Source organism: Eulemur rufifrons, chromosome 20 (assembly GCF_041146395.1).
Source record: "Eulemur rufifrons isolate Redbay chromosome 20, OSU_ERuf_1, whole genome shotgun sequence".
Taxonomy (NCBI): Eukaryota; Metazoa; Chordata; class Mammalia; order Primates; family Lemuridae; genus Eulemur; species Eulemur rufifrons.
The window spans coordinates 7,277,981-7,295,601 of NC_091002.1; the positions used below are offsets into that span (position 1 = coordinate 7,277,981).

General features: G+C 38.8%; 1 protein-coding gene across 1 annotated transcript in view; it reads left to right on the forward strand.

Moving 5' to 3' along the window:
* HTT (huntingtin) overlaps positions 1 to 17,621 on the forward strand; it is a 152,674-nt gene that overhangs the window by 52,753 nt on the left and 82,300 nt on the right. The window contains exons 14-26 of the mRNA XM_069496156.1: positions 451 to 569; positions 1,405 to 1,516; positions 1,760 to 1,897; positions 2,637 to 2,795; positions 2,890 to 2,987; positions 4,122 to 4,261; positions 5,270 to 5,333; positions 5,582 to 5,682; positions 8,490 to 8,636; positions 10,442 to 10,562; positions 11,998 to 12,074; positions 13,084 to 13,235; positions 14,329 to 14,531. Of these exons, the coding sequence (XP_069352257.1) occupies positions 451 to 569; positions 1,405 to 1,516; positions 1,760 to 1,897; positions 2,637 to 2,795; positions 2,890 to 2,987; positions 4,122 to 4,261; positions 5,270 to 5,333; positions 5,582 to 5,682; positions 8,490 to 8,636; positions 10,442 to 10,562; positions 11,998 to 12,074; positions 13,084 to 13,235; positions 14,329 to 14,531 (1,631 nt within the window). The remainder of the gene's footprint in view (positions 1 to 450; positions 570 to 1,404; positions 1,517 to 1,759; positions 1,898 to 2,636; positions 2,796 to 2,889; positions 2,988 to 4,121; positions 4,262 to 5,269; positions 5,334 to 5,581; positions 5,683 to 8,489; positions 8,637 to 10,441; positions 10,563 to 11,997; positions 12,075 to 13,083; positions 13,236 to 14,328; positions 14,532 to 17,621) is intronic.

Consider the following 17,621-nt stretch of genomic DNA (forward strand, 5'->3'; position numbering starts at 1 on the left):
AAGTTGTAAATAGTGGATGAAAATGACCAACTGAGGGATGATCATACTTTTTTTTATTTTTGGAGACAGAGTCTCACTCTGTTGCCTGGGCTAGAGTGCAGTGGCATCATCACAGCTCACTGCAACCTCAAACTCCTGGGCTCAAGCAATCCTCCTGCTACAGCCTCCCAAGCAGCTGGGACTACAGGTGTACACCACCACACCTGGCAAATTTTTCTATTTTTTGTAGAGACAGTGTCTCGCACTTGCTCAGGCTGGTCTTGTATTCCTGGCCTCAAGTGATCCTCCTGTCTCGGCCTCCCAGAGTGCTAAAATCACAGGTGTGAGCTACCATGTCCAGCCGATCATATTTTTTCTTGATCTAAAACTTTGAGTTATCTTTGCGTAATATGTGTATTTGTGTTTTAATTGGAAACTTGTCACTTAATCTCAATTTCTTTATTTTTGAAGCCCTTCAACAAGCACATTTATTGAAAAACATGGGTCACAGCAGGCAGCCTTCTGACAGCAGTATAGATAAATTTGTGTCAAGAGATGAAGCTGCTGAACTAGGTGATCAAGAAAACAAGGTGAGGGATATAGGCATGAGACATCTCAGCGTTTCTGAGCTCATGAATGGTTTTAAAATCACCCTGGCTGCCGACTGCTTTGCTTACTGCTTTTCTGTCTCTGACTTTTTTATTTCCTCTGTGGATACTGACCTCTTCTTAGGCCTGCTCTTTTCTGCCTCTCCAGGTACTACTCACATCCTTAAGAATTGCCTGAGTCCTGCCTCCTTTGAGAGTCCTCCCCAGATCTGTTCTGTACTGAATGCTGCCGTGCTTGGTTTTCTTGGACCATTCATTTGATGGTTGTGCATGACCTTGCAACATTTCTTATTTTTATTCCATTGAACTGTTTTAAAAGTCTCTCTTTATATTATTTATCCTTTTGCATGAAAGTGTGCTATCTTCCTAGTTCATGTAAAATTCCTCCAGGATAAGGAATAGTGTTTCATTCATAGTTAGTCCTGTCAGTCAGAATTGCATCCTTCAGCAGTTCCTTCCAGATCCCCTACTCCCTCTTACCTTTGGGCTTCCCCGGGCTCTTTCCTTCACCTGAATAGTTTTTGCTTGTCCTGTAGAAGACAGCTCATGCTCTGCTTCCCAGAGTCGCCTTTCCTGAATGCCTGGTCTCGGCTGCCTTCATATCTATCTAGCATGGCCTCCCTAGGTGCTGAGCTCGTCCCCTGCCACAGCCCTGTGACCCTGTGTCATATTGCTTCTGCCTGATTGTTTCTGCTCGGCCATGGTCTCTGTGAGGTCAGGCTCGAGAATGGGCAAAGACAGGCATCTCCATGTGCCCAGCATGCAGCATAATTGTCCCCTGGTTCTTTGATGATGAGTGTCAGTTTTTCTGTTCTAGCCTTGCCGCATCAAAGGTGACATAGGACAGCCTGCTGATGACGATTCTGTGCCTCTTGTGTATTGTGTCCGTCTTTTATCTGCCTCATTTTTGCTAACGGGGGAAAAGAATGGTAAGTATGGAAGGCGGGTGTAGAGTTGAAGGGAGTAACTCTAGGTTTTGGAGGTCAACTTGGTGGCCACTTTTTGCCTCGTGTTATAGCAGTGGGAATAGAGTATGGAGTGAGTTTGGATTTCACTGACTGAGAGGGGAAGGGAGAAAATGATGGAGCTGGTAGTTTGTTGGGTTTTGTTTGTTTGAAAACTAATGTCTGCTGCTTCAAGGCTGAAAGTGGCCTGGGTGGTTTTTTTTCCAGTGCTGGTTCCAGACAGGGATGTGAGGGTCAGTGTGAAGGCCCTGGCACTCAGCTGTATTGGGGCAGCTGTGGCTCTTCATCCAGAATCTTTCTTCAGCAAACTGTATAAAGTACCTCTTGACACCATGGAATACCCCGGTATGTTAAAAGATCACATATTTTTCCTTAGATTCAATCATTATTGTAAACACTATTTCAGTCTTGACTATTTTAGTTTTAGAGCCATAAGTGTTTTAAGTTAATTTGTGAGATTTGACCTGTGTTATAGCTCTTCTTTAAAACACATAAATAGACTCCCCTTACATGAAACACACAAAGGAAAAATAGGAATCTGGGAATGTATGAGCCAGTTTCCATACATATTGGATTTATCCCTAAAGCACAAATGGTGCACATTCAGAATTGCTGTACGTCGCTGTCTGCCAGGCCAGGTGCTCACACTCAGAGATGAGTGGGGCCTCAGAGTGGCTGAGACAGACGGTGGACCCGTTCCTGCTTGCAGCCCCTTTGTTATGGCATGGGAATTATCCACCTGCCTAATCTTTCTTTGAGGGAGAGGGCAATCTTGTGCTTTTGAGTTTACGTTAGGTAAGTGTATAGTGGTTTGAGTTTTTCTAATCTGTTTTTTGAAATGAAATCTTGGAATTTTGATTATTATCTGACAACCTGGAATTATAATCCAGAAAATATGTTATATTGAGGCGATATTAGCAATATGATGAATTAGAATCCTTAAACTTCAAACAGTTATCATAGCCAAGTCCTTTGTAGATTTGGGTCCTCCCCACCTCTTTTTCCCTTTCCCGAGAATTAAGCTTTTGAGTTGGAAAGCTGATGGTAGGGAATTATACAGTGGCTGGACAATTTGTCCCCACAGAGGAGCAGTATGTCTCAGACATCCTGAACTACATCGATCATGGAGACCCACAGGTCCGAGGAGCCACTGCCATCCTCTGTGGGACCCTCATCTGCGCCATCCTCAGCAGATCCCGCTTCCACGTGGGAGACTGGATGGGCACCATTAGAACTCTAACAGGTAATGACCAGTTTATCAGTGATGTCTTTTCAAGGTATCATTCCAAAGTTTTAAGTTTACATGAAGATGTCTGTTTGCTTATTCTTCCGGTTAGGAAATACATTTTCTCTGGCGGACTGCATTCCTTTGTTGCAGAAAACTTTGAAAGATGAATCCTCTGTTACTTGCAAGTTGGCTTGTACAGCTGTGAGGGTGAGCATGATCTTTTGCAGAAACTATTCCTTCAATTAGTGGACATTTTACCATTGTTACAATTAAATTTGGAGCTTAACGTGAAATATTTCCACACATTCTAAAGTTGTACGTAATAATAAACATCTATGTATCCATCACTCAGCTTTAGAAAGAAAACATTGCCAATAAATGAAAGCTTAATAAACTTTTAAGTTTAATTCTCTTAATATTTGTTTGAAATATACCTTTTCCTAAAGGGTATATTTAGAAATACACCTTGCTATCATTATGTATAATATCTGTTGGGAAAAAAATATTGTATTAGGCCCATAGAATGTTAAGAGTTAAAGTGAGCCTTAGGGATATATAATCAACCTCTATTTTTGTACCAAGTGGAATAGCCTCAATTCTTTTAAGTGAGAGTGTGTTGAACTTTATTTATCAGCTGGCAAATAGATCACAACTGGCCAGTCAACAACAGTAAAAATTAAGCAGTAAAAATGAAAACAAACAAAAAACTCTGCAATTGTCAAATTTGTGGGGTACCTCCCCTTTTTAAAATACCATGGCCTAACTAATTTTTCTCTAGTTCCAGAGTTCTACAAGTTTCAGTCATGTCTTGAGCAGAAGGAAGTGTGCTATTAGCTCAGTCACGTTGCAGGCTGGGCTCAGCGTGTGTCAGCCACGTGTGTGGCTGCAGGAAAGGGGAGTACAGCAGTACAGACTTGTCCTGTTCCCTTCTACATTGAAGTATACAGTGACATCCACGGGGTGGTCCTTGGTATGGGTCCCTTGTTCTTGCTCTGGGTCTGAGATTTGTTTTAAAAGTGGTGGTAGAGCTGTGTTGCAGGACTCTCTCCTTACCACTGATAAATGTTCATGAAATTGGCCATAATGTAGGCAGAAATAGGAGGAAGAAAGAAACAAAGTTATGTGAAAGGGACACATTTACAGTTAAACTTGTATTTCCTGAGATAAAGTATATACCATAAATATTTCTGAGAGATGTGGAAAAAGTACAGCATCCCCATTGCAGTTAAAAAAACACCAAACAAGTGTGTGTATAAGAGTGAAGTCTTAAAACCGTCAAGATGCAGCTACTCTGAGTGAGGCTGACGCCGCTACCTTCTTTCCCTGGACCTTGTTTTGCAGCATTGTGTCATGAGTCTCTGCAGCAGCAGCTACAGCGAATTAGGATTACAGCTGATCATCGACATGCTGACCCTGAGGAATAGTTCCTACTGGCTGGTGAGGACAGAGCTTTTGGAAACTCTTGCAGAGATTGACTTCAGGTAAGTGCATCAAGTTCATTAGGTTTAAAGCACTACAGCTCAGAAGTTCGAACTAAGAATTGAAAGTCCTAGGGTCAGTTGGTGGAATTGATGATGGTTTCAAGTATCCTATCCATCAGAAATTGAGTGGTTTAGGTAAATGGTAGTGATTTTCTCCTTCCCAGTGGCTGTTTGCTGAACTTTGTTCTATGCTTGGAATTTTAAAATATAGGCAGAAGAGTGGATTTTTTTCTTTGTCTTAGTTGTTTAAGTGTTCTGGAAGGTGAGAATAAAACAGCTTAGAATTTTTTCACCTTTGTCTTAAACTTTTTAAAAAAATGTAGCTTATGTGAATTCTGCTTGTTTAAAAAGAATGTACTCATCATTATACTGAACTTAGGTAAGACAGCTGGTTTGAATTTAGTTGCAGTTAAAAAATAACTTGATGTGTTGTAGCTTTCATTTTCTAAGAGTAAGTTTTGCTTGGAGATGTTTCTTTTCAGCACTTCTTTTTAGAAGGAAATTTCTTTTATCCATTTTTTTTTAAGCTACCATTGATAGCAAGACCCTGTGGCTTATTTATTTTGTTTTATTCTTAGAACATCTCTGCAAATCAGGGATTGTTCTCACCTCCACCCACAGATAGGGCCACTGAGTTGGGTGGGTAAGTGCCGGGCAGCGGGAAGGGGGCTCTGCTTACCCCCTTCTGTGGTAGGTGTTGGGACTAATTCTGTGACTCACCTAGAGTCTTTTGAAATAGTAGGTTTTTGTTTTGAAGAAAAGCAATTTACTGTGTACTATCTTACTGAGTCTGTAATTGTGAGGGGAATGTAAATTCATTTATTTGAAGCCATTAGTCTCTTCTGTTGTCTTGAGTAAGTGCTGCCTGAGAGCCTTCTAGGGTGCTTGGGTGAGCCCACTCTAGAGCAAGCCTCCTTCAGGGTTCTGGCTTGCGGAGGCCAGCAGGTCAGCAGTAAGTGTGTGTTGAGTAAGTATGTGATTTCATTGTGAAATGTGTTCTTTTGTTAGGCTGGTGAGCTTTTTGGAGGCAAAAGCAGAAAACTTGCACAGAGGGGCTCATCATTACACAGGGGTAAGCATCCCACCTTCGAGGAACTGAAGCAGGGCTTTCATCGCAGTGTGAAACTTCTCTGAACGCATTCATGGTGTCTTAGATGTGCATATTTCACATTTATATCATGAAAGTTGTGATTGTGTGGTTTGAATTTAAGATTTAAGTCTTAAATTGAGTTCTTTCTCACCAGCTTTCGAAAAAAATCTTACTTAAAATTTAGTCAAATACAGAGATTATGTTCATTTTTATTATCCTTTTCTTTAAAGCTTTTAAAACTGCAAGAACGAGTGCTCAATAACGTTGTCATCTATCTGCTTGGGGATGAAGACCCCAGAGTGCGACATGTTGCCGCAGCATCGTTAATGAGGTAGTTACCAATATTTTATCTCTTTTTCAGTTTTTTGGTTGAAGTACTAAAAGATACGAGGATGGGAAGAGAGTAAAGAATTCAGAGGATGTAGGGCAATATTACTGATTCTTTTGAGCTCATTTCAGCCATTCTCTTAAACTATCAAATTATTACCATAAGAGTCTAAAGTGATACTTTATTTAAATTTTTTTTCTAAAATAATTAAAAAAAAAATACTAACCTTCCATTGTAAAAATAATGTACTTTGATTATCAAAATTTTGGGATATAGAGAATAGCACTAAGAGGAAATGAAAATCACCTTTAATTCCTCCGACTGGCAATAATCACTGTTAACATTTTGCTATATATCCTGTGTACAAGTTTCTTACCCAAAGTTAGGTCAAAATCATGTGCAATTTTGTAATCTTCACTTAATATATTAGTAGCATTTTCTGTTATCACTGTTCTAAAACAAGAATTTTAGTTAGTGGGCATTTTTTTTCACTATGTGGTTGTGATAAATTTTTATATAAATATTTTGTTGGATATTAAATATTCTTTTAAATAATGAATACTGCTCCAGTGAACATTATTATGCATCAATGTTTATGTATAATTTTCCTTTCTGACAATTAAGTCCTGGAAGTTGAGTTACTGGGCCAAGCTTTTAAATTTTTAAAAAATTTTTAATGGCTTATTGAGGTACAATTTATATCCCTTGAAATTTACCCGTTTTGAGCGTACAGTTCAACGGTGTTTAGTAAACCTACAGAGTTGAGGAATCGTAACTCAACACAATCCAGTTTTAGAAAATCCCAGCATTCCAGAGAGATCCCTGGTGTCCATTTGCAGTCAGTCCCAGTTCCAACCCTCACCCCAGGCAGCCAGTCATGTTCCTAGGGATTTGCCTTTTCTGGACATTTTATATAAGTGGGGTCATATTATAGATGAAATTTTGCATCTGGATTCTTTCACTTAGTTTTTGAGGTTTGTCCATGCTGTATCATGTATTAGTACTTTGATTTTTTATTGCTGAGTAGTATTCCATTATATAAATGTTTATTCATCAAATGATATATATATTACTGTTCCTACTTTTTGGCTATTATGAATCATGCTACTGTGAACATTTGCCTGCATGCCTTTGTGTAGATACCTAGAAGTGAATTTTTTAATAACTTTTGGTACTTATTATGAAACTGCTCTCCAGAAACATACTAATTTATACTCCCACTGCCAGAGTGATTATTCCTGATTCTTCTCACCAGTACAGATATCTCAAAAAAAGTTAAATATGTGTCAAGTGTCAGGCAGAAGTTGGTATTTCTTTTAAAAATAACTTTTATCCTGTAATATAATACATGTTTACTGAACAAAGTTTAGGGAAAATATAAAAAAGGAAATAAAAATCTTTGTAACCAAACTATTAAATGAAAACCAAAGTTACCTTTTGGTGCATATCCTTTTAGTTTTCATTATTGTGATTTTGCATTTCTTTGATTACTTGTGAGGTATGCTTTTTGGTTTACTCAATGGGTTTGTATGACTTACCTAATTGAAGATTTTAGAACTTTACCATTTTATGCAAATGGCAGCAACTTATTATATCCTAGAAAGAATTGTACTCATGACCAAGTCTCCATGGAGGAAAGAAACTTTAAAGATATTGGAATTTGCAAACCAGTATAATAAAATGGTTCGTTGTTTCCAACAGTATGAGTACACAGAGGCAAAATATGTACTGAGTGTATTGACTGCAGATATGAAGCCCTTCTGTTCCTTTAGTGAAATGTTCCCTGTGTTCTGCATTTGAGTTCAGTTTAGATTTGTTAGGGATCTCAGTTGGAACTTTTCTGTCTGGGAGTATGGGATGGTTTTACAGAAAAATTGCAAAAATGCTTAAGGGACAAAACTGTGTGCAGTACTCTGTGGCCATATATTATTTGACACTTGTTGATGTTGATCAAAGATTTGGAAAGAGAACTTTCAGGGTGTATTTTTAGTTATTTATTTATGTTTTGAGACAAGGTCTCCGTCACCTGAGCTAGAGAGTACAGTGGTGTCATCATAGCTCACTGTAACCTCAAACTTCTGGTCTTAAATGATCCTCCTGCCTCAGCCTCCCGAGTAGCTGAGACTACAGGTGTTGGCCACCACTCCTGGCTAATTTTTCTGTTTTTTGTAGAGACAGTCAAGGTTGATTTTTTTTTTTCCCTTCTTTTTTTTTGAGACAGGGTCTCACTGTGTTGCCCAGGCTAGAGTGCCGTGGTGTCAGCCTAGCTCACAGCAACCTCAAACTCCTGGACTCAAGCAATCCTTCTGCCTCAGCCTCTTGAGTAGCTGGGACTACAGGCATGTGCCACCATGCCCAGCTAATTTTTTATATATATATTTTTAGTTGTCCTACTAATTTTTTTCTGTTTTTTTAGTAGAGACGGGGTCTTGCTCTTGCTCAGGCTGGTCTCGAACTCCTGACTTTGAGTGATCCTCCTGCCTCAGCCTCCCAGAGTGCTAGGATTACAGGTGTGAGCCACCTCACTTCGCCAAGGTTGATTTTTAATAAAAGCATTTCGTTGTATGTAGAGAAAGGTACTTAATTTAGTGATAGGTCAAAGGAGAATACAACACCTAGTTATTTCAGGATGGGTATGGGGGCACGAGATCTCATGGTCTTGAAGAATGCCACCTCTGAGAAAGGGTAAGGGAGGCTCTGTCTGTTGGTAAACAGGAGTTCAGTCTTACCCACCTGGCAGAGAGAAGGGTGTGAGTCACAGGTCAGCTTCATATACTTTCTTAAGTAAACCAACCTTCCTTTTATGTCAGGCTTGTCCCAAAGCTGTTTTATAAAGGCGACCAAGGACAAGCTGATCCAGTAGTGGCCGTGGCAAGAGATCAAAGCAGTGTTCACCTGAAACTTCTCATGCACGAGACACAGCCTCCATCTCACTTCTCTGTCAGCACGATAACCAGGTACACTGGCTCAGTGGCATCCTCTTGTTGTCGGAAAAAGCTGCTCTTTCCTCATGCCTTTCTTTAGGCTTTAATTTAAAACATTTTATTTTCTAGAAAAGAAGCTTCAGCTCAATATGTTTGAGTAGATCATCTTCTTCTGAGGGGATATTTATGTTTTTTAGTATTTGCCAAAAAATTACCTCTGTCTTTAAGCCTTGCTGCAGCCACACCGCAGTGAGGTGGTAAATCTTGTAATGAGTTCACATTCCATATGCTGATAATTTTATTTTTGTGTTTGACTCTTATGTATCATCTGAAAACTTGTCCATTAAAAATGTTTATTTTTATTACCTCTGAAGATGATGTTTTTCTGTCATGCCCATTGACTTTTAGGTGAGTGGGCTATTAAAGTCAGTGCAAAATATATTAGGGGTTTGCGATTTCAATGATTTGCAATGATTATTGTTCACATTTGTTGTGAGAGCTTTTGAATACAGTGTCAAATAGTAGTCCATATCCCATACTCATCTGATTCTCAGGTGAGTAAAGCAGAAGTGCTTTAATGAAGTTATAATGTTCTTTAGAATTTTAGTTTGCAAAGAAGATTGCAGAAATGATGATAAGACTATTGTGCTTTTTAACTGTTTTAAATGTTATTTGAAAAATTGGTTTTATGTGATATTCTCCTTTCTGCTAAGTGGCAATTTTTTTAAAAACTTGGTCTAAATGACTTTTAAGCTTAAATGATCATTTGATGCTTTTTTCCTGAATTTGGAACTCAGCTTATCAAATTTTGTAGTTGTTATTCCTAAATGTCATCTTTTCTCATGTAAAGACTGCTTAAAAAAAACATACGGAGATAATTTCTTGGCCACCTTAATATTTCCCTCTCAGAGAATTTCCTTTGTTTAACCTCAGAACTGGCATTTTTTTTCTCTTTGAAGAGATACAGGATGAATATTCCTTTAAGATAAGTAGAAACAGTGTAAAGTATTTCATTATCAGGAATTTGACTGGCTTAGAATAAATTGCTGTTTCTGAATGTCATTTCAGAAGATGAATGTTAGATGCCATATGAGTATATTTCATTAGAACTGGTTACTGACTACTACTTTGAGAAGTTTCCCGGTTCCAAACTTCAGCTGGCCTCTTGACATCGACTGTCTTACTTGGTTCTTGGATGATAAACACAACTGCCAATTGTGCAGCTGTGTTTACTGCTTAGCTACCTACTCTGTTAGCTTTTATGTGAGAAGGTAAAATCATATTCTCCTTAGTCTTATTGTTGAGTGTCCCTGTGGACAAGACACTGTGAGGGGAAACAAAAATGAATCAAACACGAACCCTGCGTGGGCTTTATTTAAATAGTTGGGGAATCAGAATTTGTGTGTAACTATATAACGGAGTAGAAATTGACATGTGCCATGAATGGAAGATAGAAAGTGTGTTGGGAACTCAGTAGTGAAGAAAGGAATTTCTTTCATCTTGGAATTAGAAGTAGCTTCGAGAAGCATTTCCTTTAACTTAGAAGTTTGAAAAGTGGATGAATTTCAACATGTGACAATTGCAGGCAAGGCTGTGAGGGGACATAGCTCCAGTGCTACAGGGAAGTGTTTGGGGCAGACTATGAGGAAGGGAGCGGATAAGTGCGGCTCTTTTTATGGAATAATGACCAAATTTATGTCCAGTCTCTCTTTAACTTAAAAGTCAAGACTGCTTAACTTCTTTTGGCCTTTAATCTTAAACTTTTAAATGCCATTTGACCTTTAAAAATACCATATGCTTCAGTAGTAGTTTTTCAGTCTCTGTATTTTTCTTATTAGAATATATAGAGGCTATAACTTACTACCCAGCATAACAGATGTCACTATGGAAAATAACCTTTCAAGAGTTATTGCAGCAGTTTCTCAGGAGCTAATCACATCAACCACAAAGGCACTCACGGTAAGTCTCTTTCTCATTTGGTCTTAAAAATATTAATTTTCACTAGTTTGTAAGGTCATTTAGTTGTATGGTCATCTTAATGGTGAAGTATTTGTATTAGAGATCTTATCTGTGGGGCTTGCTAAGAAGTTGTGTTTCTGTGAACAGAATCTTCTTATTCCAACAGGAATGTAAAGAACTATTTTTTTTTCTGATTATTAGAGTAATACATGCTTATGGTAAAAAATATTCAGCCAATCTAGGAAGACATAAAAATGAAAATAAAATTACCATAATCTGAATTGGTAATGTATCAGAAGTTTAAACTGCCTCTAATATAATTGAATCAGTGACTTTGAAATATATGCTAAGGGGAAAAAATCAGAAATGCCAGCAAAGATTTTTGTGAAATATAATTATCTATAAGAACCATAATGTCCAAGGATCTAAGGATGATTAAATTCTGTACATATGGTAGTATATAGTTAATATGCTTTGGTGAGTTTTTAATGATATGAAGATATATATAACCTGGATTATAATATTGAGTGAAAAAAGGCAGAATACTTGTGTGGGGTGTGTATAGTTAAGTCTCAGTTAAGAAAAATAATATTCAGATATATAAATTTCTTACATACTCAGAAAAATGATTGACAGAAAAGCACCAACATGAATTTTAGGATTGTGGATGATTTTTATTTCTTCTTTATATTTTCAGATATTCCCAAATTTTCTATAATGAACAAGTATATCTGTTATATTAGAAAAAAAGAATATTATACAAAATTAGTATTAATTTGTTGATTACCTGCTTAAACCTTTTTATTTATGTGACAGAAGAAAAACTTGTATGTTGTAGAAAACTCAAACAATTAAGATTAGGCTAAGTCTTGAGAAGTAAATAATTATCTTTCAAATCTAAATATTGTTTGGGCTGTCTATAGTATGGTCTTTCCTTGATTTGTTAGTAATATCATGATCTTTGCTTATTTCTATTGTGGCCTACATGTGTCAGGCACTGTTGCGGGCATGGGCTGTAAAAACAGATAGAATTCCTACCCTTCTGGCTTCTGTAGTCTGGTCAGGGAGATGGGAATCTGCTAGAGCTGAGAACTTGAGGACACCCAAGGGAAACAGGCGTTAGGGCTGGACTGTAGGGTGTGGGCAGCACAGCACAGGACAGTGACAGTTCCGGGGTGATCCCCTCTCCAGGCAGGAGGAGCTGCACTGCCCCTGGCCTCTCTTCCCTGATATGTAACCGACCCTTTTGTGAAACATGAATTCCAGTTGTTTAGCTGTATCTTTTAAAGTATGAATTTGTATCATGGTAGGACAGATAGCCTATGGTTATCATTCACAGATCTAAATGTTCTTTTCATTGTTTGTGCTTTTTAGAAAGGGTAAAAGGAGATTTTGTGGTGTTTGGATGTGATTTTATTCTTCCTTTCTTCTGTAGTTTGGATGCTGTGAAGCTTTGTGTCTTCTTTCAACCGCCTTCCCAGTTTGCATTTGGAGTTTAGGCTGGCATTGTGGGTATGTATTTTCCTCAGCATATAACTGTCTACAACTACATGGTACAAACATAGTTACTGGGATCCCTTTTTTCCTTTCTTTTTAAGTCTTTTATCAGTTTGGCTTTTTAGGAAAGTATCTGATGGAATGCTTGTTTCTGCCCTATTGATTGTGTGAAAACTAGTGACAGGAACTGAGGAAATATTGAATTAGCTGTACTTTGGTGAATGCCACATGTCCTTAAGCATTTTTGGGGATTTGAGGGTGTGATCTATAGGTTCATTTAAGGGAATTTTCACATGCTGGCAAGAGACTTTTCTAATTGGCCTCTTTACAAAATTGTTCACTGCATATTAAAAGTTTAGAAACATTTATTTGCTTGAAATCAAATGTGACCTAGCATATGAAGTGGTAATGAACTACAAGGGTGCGATTTAGGAACTATTGTACTTATATTAAGTTTTCATTTAAAAATGATTTTCCTCCAGTAGATGGCCCTGCTAGCATCTGGGAAATAATTTCAAGTCTTCTATAGCATTAAAGAATAAGCTTTCATTATGTGTACTGATTACTGAGAAAGATTTTTGGTGATTCACATCACATTTGGAAGTAAACATTTGCTTGAGATAGAGTGCATTCTCTGATCCAGAATTATTGCTTTTCTTCTTTCCGCAAATGCTGACTGAGCAATTGCAGTCTCTAGTCATAGGCCCAGCACTAGACTTGACTTTGGCATTGAAATAAAATGCACTAAAACAAAATTTAAGGAAAGTTAAAGAGTCATTAAAATAAACATACAGTTCCAATACTTTTAACCAAATATACTACCTGATTTCATTTCTCAAATTATTTTTATGGAGCTGTGATTTGCAGGAGAGATGTTAGTTGATTAACAATAATAAAATCAATTTTTGAGCTGGTATAAAATGTATCATGACATGCCTTCTTCTTGGGTTTATAAGAGAAAGTGAGACTGTTCTGTTTGCTTGGAAATTTTCTATAATTTGACCTTGGAAATGTCTGCTTCCAGCGTACCCCCACTGAGTGCCTCAGATGATTCTAGAAAGAGCTGTACGGTTGGGATGGCCACAATGATTCTTACCCTGCTTTCGTCAGCTTGGTTTCCATTGGATCTCTCAGCCCATCAAGATGCTTTGATTTTGGCTGGAAATTTGATTGCAGGTACTGGTGCTGAGTTGAAACAGGGACTTCAGGACTTTCGCTTTTGATTTCTTTATGAGGTGTGGGAGATGGTGAACATATGAGGGAACAATATTATGAGGTCATTCCTAGTGATAACTTTTTCCTTTAGTCAAAATTTCAGATATTACTTGCATGCATCCCTCAGTTAATTATGAGTAAACTCATTTTGAATTTCATTTTAGTAGGTACCATGTGCCACGTACTGTCTCAAGCACTGGGGCTATAAGAAAGTATCATATATGGACTCTGTTCTCAAATTGGTTTTAGATTAGTGGTGAATATATGTAAACAAAAGCAAAGTGGCAGCACAGAGTGGCCATAATTGCTTTTCTATGGGCAAATTTATGGGCTGGCAGGAAAGGGTACACGAGACAGAGGGTACAGCACATGCAAAGACATGGCGACATGTAAAATTGTGTGACATTTGGAGAACTGTAAATAATTTTGGATGTTCTATGAAGATGGGGATGAGAATGGAGAATGTGGCCAGCAGGACAGGCTGAGTCCATGGCTAGCAGGACAGGCTGATTCCATTGTGATCCATTAGGATAGGGGTCACTAGTCGCCATTAAGGAATCTGGACCTATGTTGTTGGCTGTGGGAGACTATTAGAGAGTTTCATGAAAGGGACTGACAGATTAGTATTTTAAAAAGATCATTCAGCCAACTTGAATATAGGTTGGAGGAGGGGTAGGGAAGCTGAGTTTTGGAGGTTAATATTGAAGTGAAGTCAGAGGATAGAGAGTCTGACGCAAGAGAATGGCTTGGGGATTGTAAGGAAGAAGCTTATTGAAAGAGAACGAAGAAGGCAGAAACAGGCCTTGATCACCAACTGAACTTCAATTGTGAGGACCAAGAAGGGGCCTAGGATGACTTTACATCCTGGGTGGGTGTATGGTGGTAATATTCATGGAAATGGAGAACACAGATTTTTGGGGGATTGTCAATTTCATGTTTAGTTTGGGGTATCAGTTGAACATCAAATGTCCAGCAGACTCTCAACATAGATGGGTCTAAATTTCTTTTCCCACACTGTGGAGGTAGGGAGGTAATATATGTACCCATTTCACAGCCAGTGCCCCCAAATCTCTGAGAAGTTCATGGACCTCTGAAGAAGAAGCCAACTCAGCAGCCAATAAACAAGAGGAGGTCTGGCCAGCTCTGGGTGACCGGACCCTGGTGCCCATGGTGGAGCAGCTTTTCTCCCACCTGCTGAAGGTGATTAATATCTGTGCTCATGTCTTGGATGATGTGACTCCTGGACCAGCAATAAAGGTAACTTCTTCCTCGGGGCAGCTGCTTTAATACAGTCCTAATGACTGTGGAGTTCCAAAATATCTTTGTTTAGTAATCTGTCCCTTTTTAATTCTCTTTTGCTTTAAATGAAAAAAACTGCTCATATTGTGACACTAAATTTAACATCAAAATGTGATTATCTGTTTTGCAGCTCTTTGTTATTATTATCAATTACTGTTACTCTAAAAGCGAATTACCTACCTTATTTTTAGGCTTTCAGTATGAGCCAAGAAAGCTCAGAATTGAAGTTGCTGGCTAAGCACCTCATTTGCTCTCTCCTTAAATGTTGGCAAACAGTTTTGCTTTTCTATGAAGCAATAAAATTAACCTCAAAACAAATGTTAAACTACTTGCACAATGAATTTAAGATCAGTTCACTTATATCTGATGACTCTCGTTTTGCTGTGTCTTCCACCTTTAAAAACCTCTCTTGGCCAGGCACGGTGGCTTATACCTATAATCCTAGCACTTTGGGAGGCCGAAGTGCGTGGATCTCTTGAGCTTAGGAGTTCGAGACCAGCCTGAGCAAGAGCAAGACTCTGTCTCTACAAAAAAATAGAAAAATTAGGTGGTGTACACCTGTAGTCCTAGCTACTCCAGAGGCTGTGGTAGGAGGATCGCTTAAGCCCAGGAGTTTGAGGTTGCAGTGTTGCACTTCAGCCAGGCGACAGAGCAAGACTCTGTCTCAAAAAAAAAACTAAAACCCCAGATAAACACACCTCTCTGTCTTCCCTCTAGGCTTTAGCTCCTCCCTTTTCGCAACTGTCTCTGGAGAGGCATGCCTCTTAGCTCCACCCTGTAGAGCTTTCTGCAGCTCCCCAACTAGGGGTGGGAAACCTTTTCATGCAGGAAGGTCTCATTAATTTAGCTTTAATCAAATAAGGCCACATTCAACAAACTTCAATTAGATATACTTTAAAATGTATATTATTTTGTAAAACTTTTACTACTATGTACTCAATAATTTTGAAAAATGACTATTTATTAATTTTAAAGTTAACTAACCTTTTAATGACTTTGTCGTGTCTGCTTTTTGTTGGAAAGCATTTGAACATTTGATTGCAGCAGGAGGTCCACAGTTCCAGTTGATCCTCTAGATGGGTATCAGGCATTTGGGTGTCTTGATCTGGGTTAGGTAGGAGAATGTAGATTAGCAGCAATAAGAGGCTGAAAAGCAAGAAAGCATTTTTCGAGCATGCTGGTGAAGGCATGGGTATTCTGCATTTTTCCATATTTCAGTTGGATCTTTCTTAGCATCAGACAATGACTTTAAAATGTCATCTACTGAGAGCTCAATCAATTCCATCTATAGTTCTTCAGGTGCCTCGGTGTTGTCAACTAGGTGAGGCTGAAATGCTCATTTGAGTGTGATGTCATGATTCTCAAAGTCAGTGAACCTTTCATTGTATTCTCCAACTAATAGGTCTGTAACAGCTGTGTATACTTCAAATGATTTGCATATATCTTCCTGCTCATCAATGACCTTTGCTAACTGGGGAAAATGTTCATATGAAATTTGCTTTCGAAGAAATGTGTTTGGAAAAAAGATAGCTTTTTTTGACATGCTTGGAGTTTTTGCCACATACCATATGTAGGCTTAATTTTGCCTTGCAAAGAAATATTCACGTTGTTTTGATTTGACATGGTATTAGAAATGCTGCATTCCTGTAGAATCTTCTTTCAATAATTCACATTGCTGATTTTGTTCTTCATAAAATTTAACTGTTCTCACTGAGAGAAAATTTTGGCTAACACCTGTCCCTGCAAAAGCCAACACATTTAGAATGATATGACAAATCCACACTGAATACCTCATCTTTCAACTTTAGCATGTTATGAAACTGACCATGCTGTGTTGCATTTGCAGGAGTATAATTAATAATACTTATAACTTTTTGCAAAGTGTCACTTAAAATAGTAGCTTTAGCACAGAGCCTTTGCTGATGTAAGCTACAATGAAAAGAAATGAGAACATCTGGATCTGTTAATACTTTTTTTGGAGACAGGTTTTAGAACAAAATCATGAGCATATAGCAGCTGTCAATTTAGCCCTTATGGCTTACTAATGTTCTAATTGTGCCAGTCAATCTGGGAGGATTATTTTGTTGAAATTTATTTTATTCTTTGGTATTGTAAATACGTTCATTTAAAAAATAAAAGTGTATTAATAAAAAGGATTTGTACTATAAAATTTGGATTCAGTCAAAAGGCTGCATGCACTTAAGGATCTAGAAGGCCACATGTGGCCTGAAGGCCACAGACTCCCCACCCTTGTCCTAGGTGGACCTTCTGTGCAAGGATTCTTTGTCCCTCATGGCCTGAACCCTGTCCACTATTTCAGCCATCCATTCTTTAACCTCTCCTGGTGATACCTGCTCCCACGCTCCCCAGCAATGCTTCCTGCCAAGGCCACATCTTTAAACCTCGTGGGCAGTGTCCCAGACCTGCCTGCCTTCCCCTGTCTACACCCTCTACGCTGCCACTCCCATCTTGAGCATCCTCTGCAGTTGGCTTCCAGACAGCCTCTTGGGTGCTGTCTCACGCTGGTGCTGCTCCCCAGCCACTCTCCTGGCTCAGTGTTTCCTGCCTGCCGTCACGTGCTTCTAGTCTGTCTCCTAGGCCGTCTTCTCTCTTCGTACTCTCTGGGCCAGTGCTGGCCCAGAAAGTTGCAAGACGTTCCACAACTGTGGTGGCCAGAACAGTAGCCACTAACCATGTGTGGCTATTGAGCCCTTGAGATGTGGCTAGTGTGACTGAGGAACTGAACTTCTGATTTTGTTAAATTTTCATTAATTTAAATAGCCACCTGTGTGTAGTGGCTCCGATAATAGACAGGGCAGCTCCGAGCAGTCAGGGAACTGCTTCAGTATGTGAACATCAGAGACCTCAGATCTATTTTTGGAGCTATAGCCCCGTGTGGCCATCTGCCACATGACATTTCTGTTTGGCTGATCCATAGGTAAATCAAACACGGTAGTTGAAAGCTGAACTTCTCATCCTCCACCAACCCCTGTGCCTGCTCCATTTCTCACGCTTCGTATTTTATCAAGATAGAAATAGGGATCATCA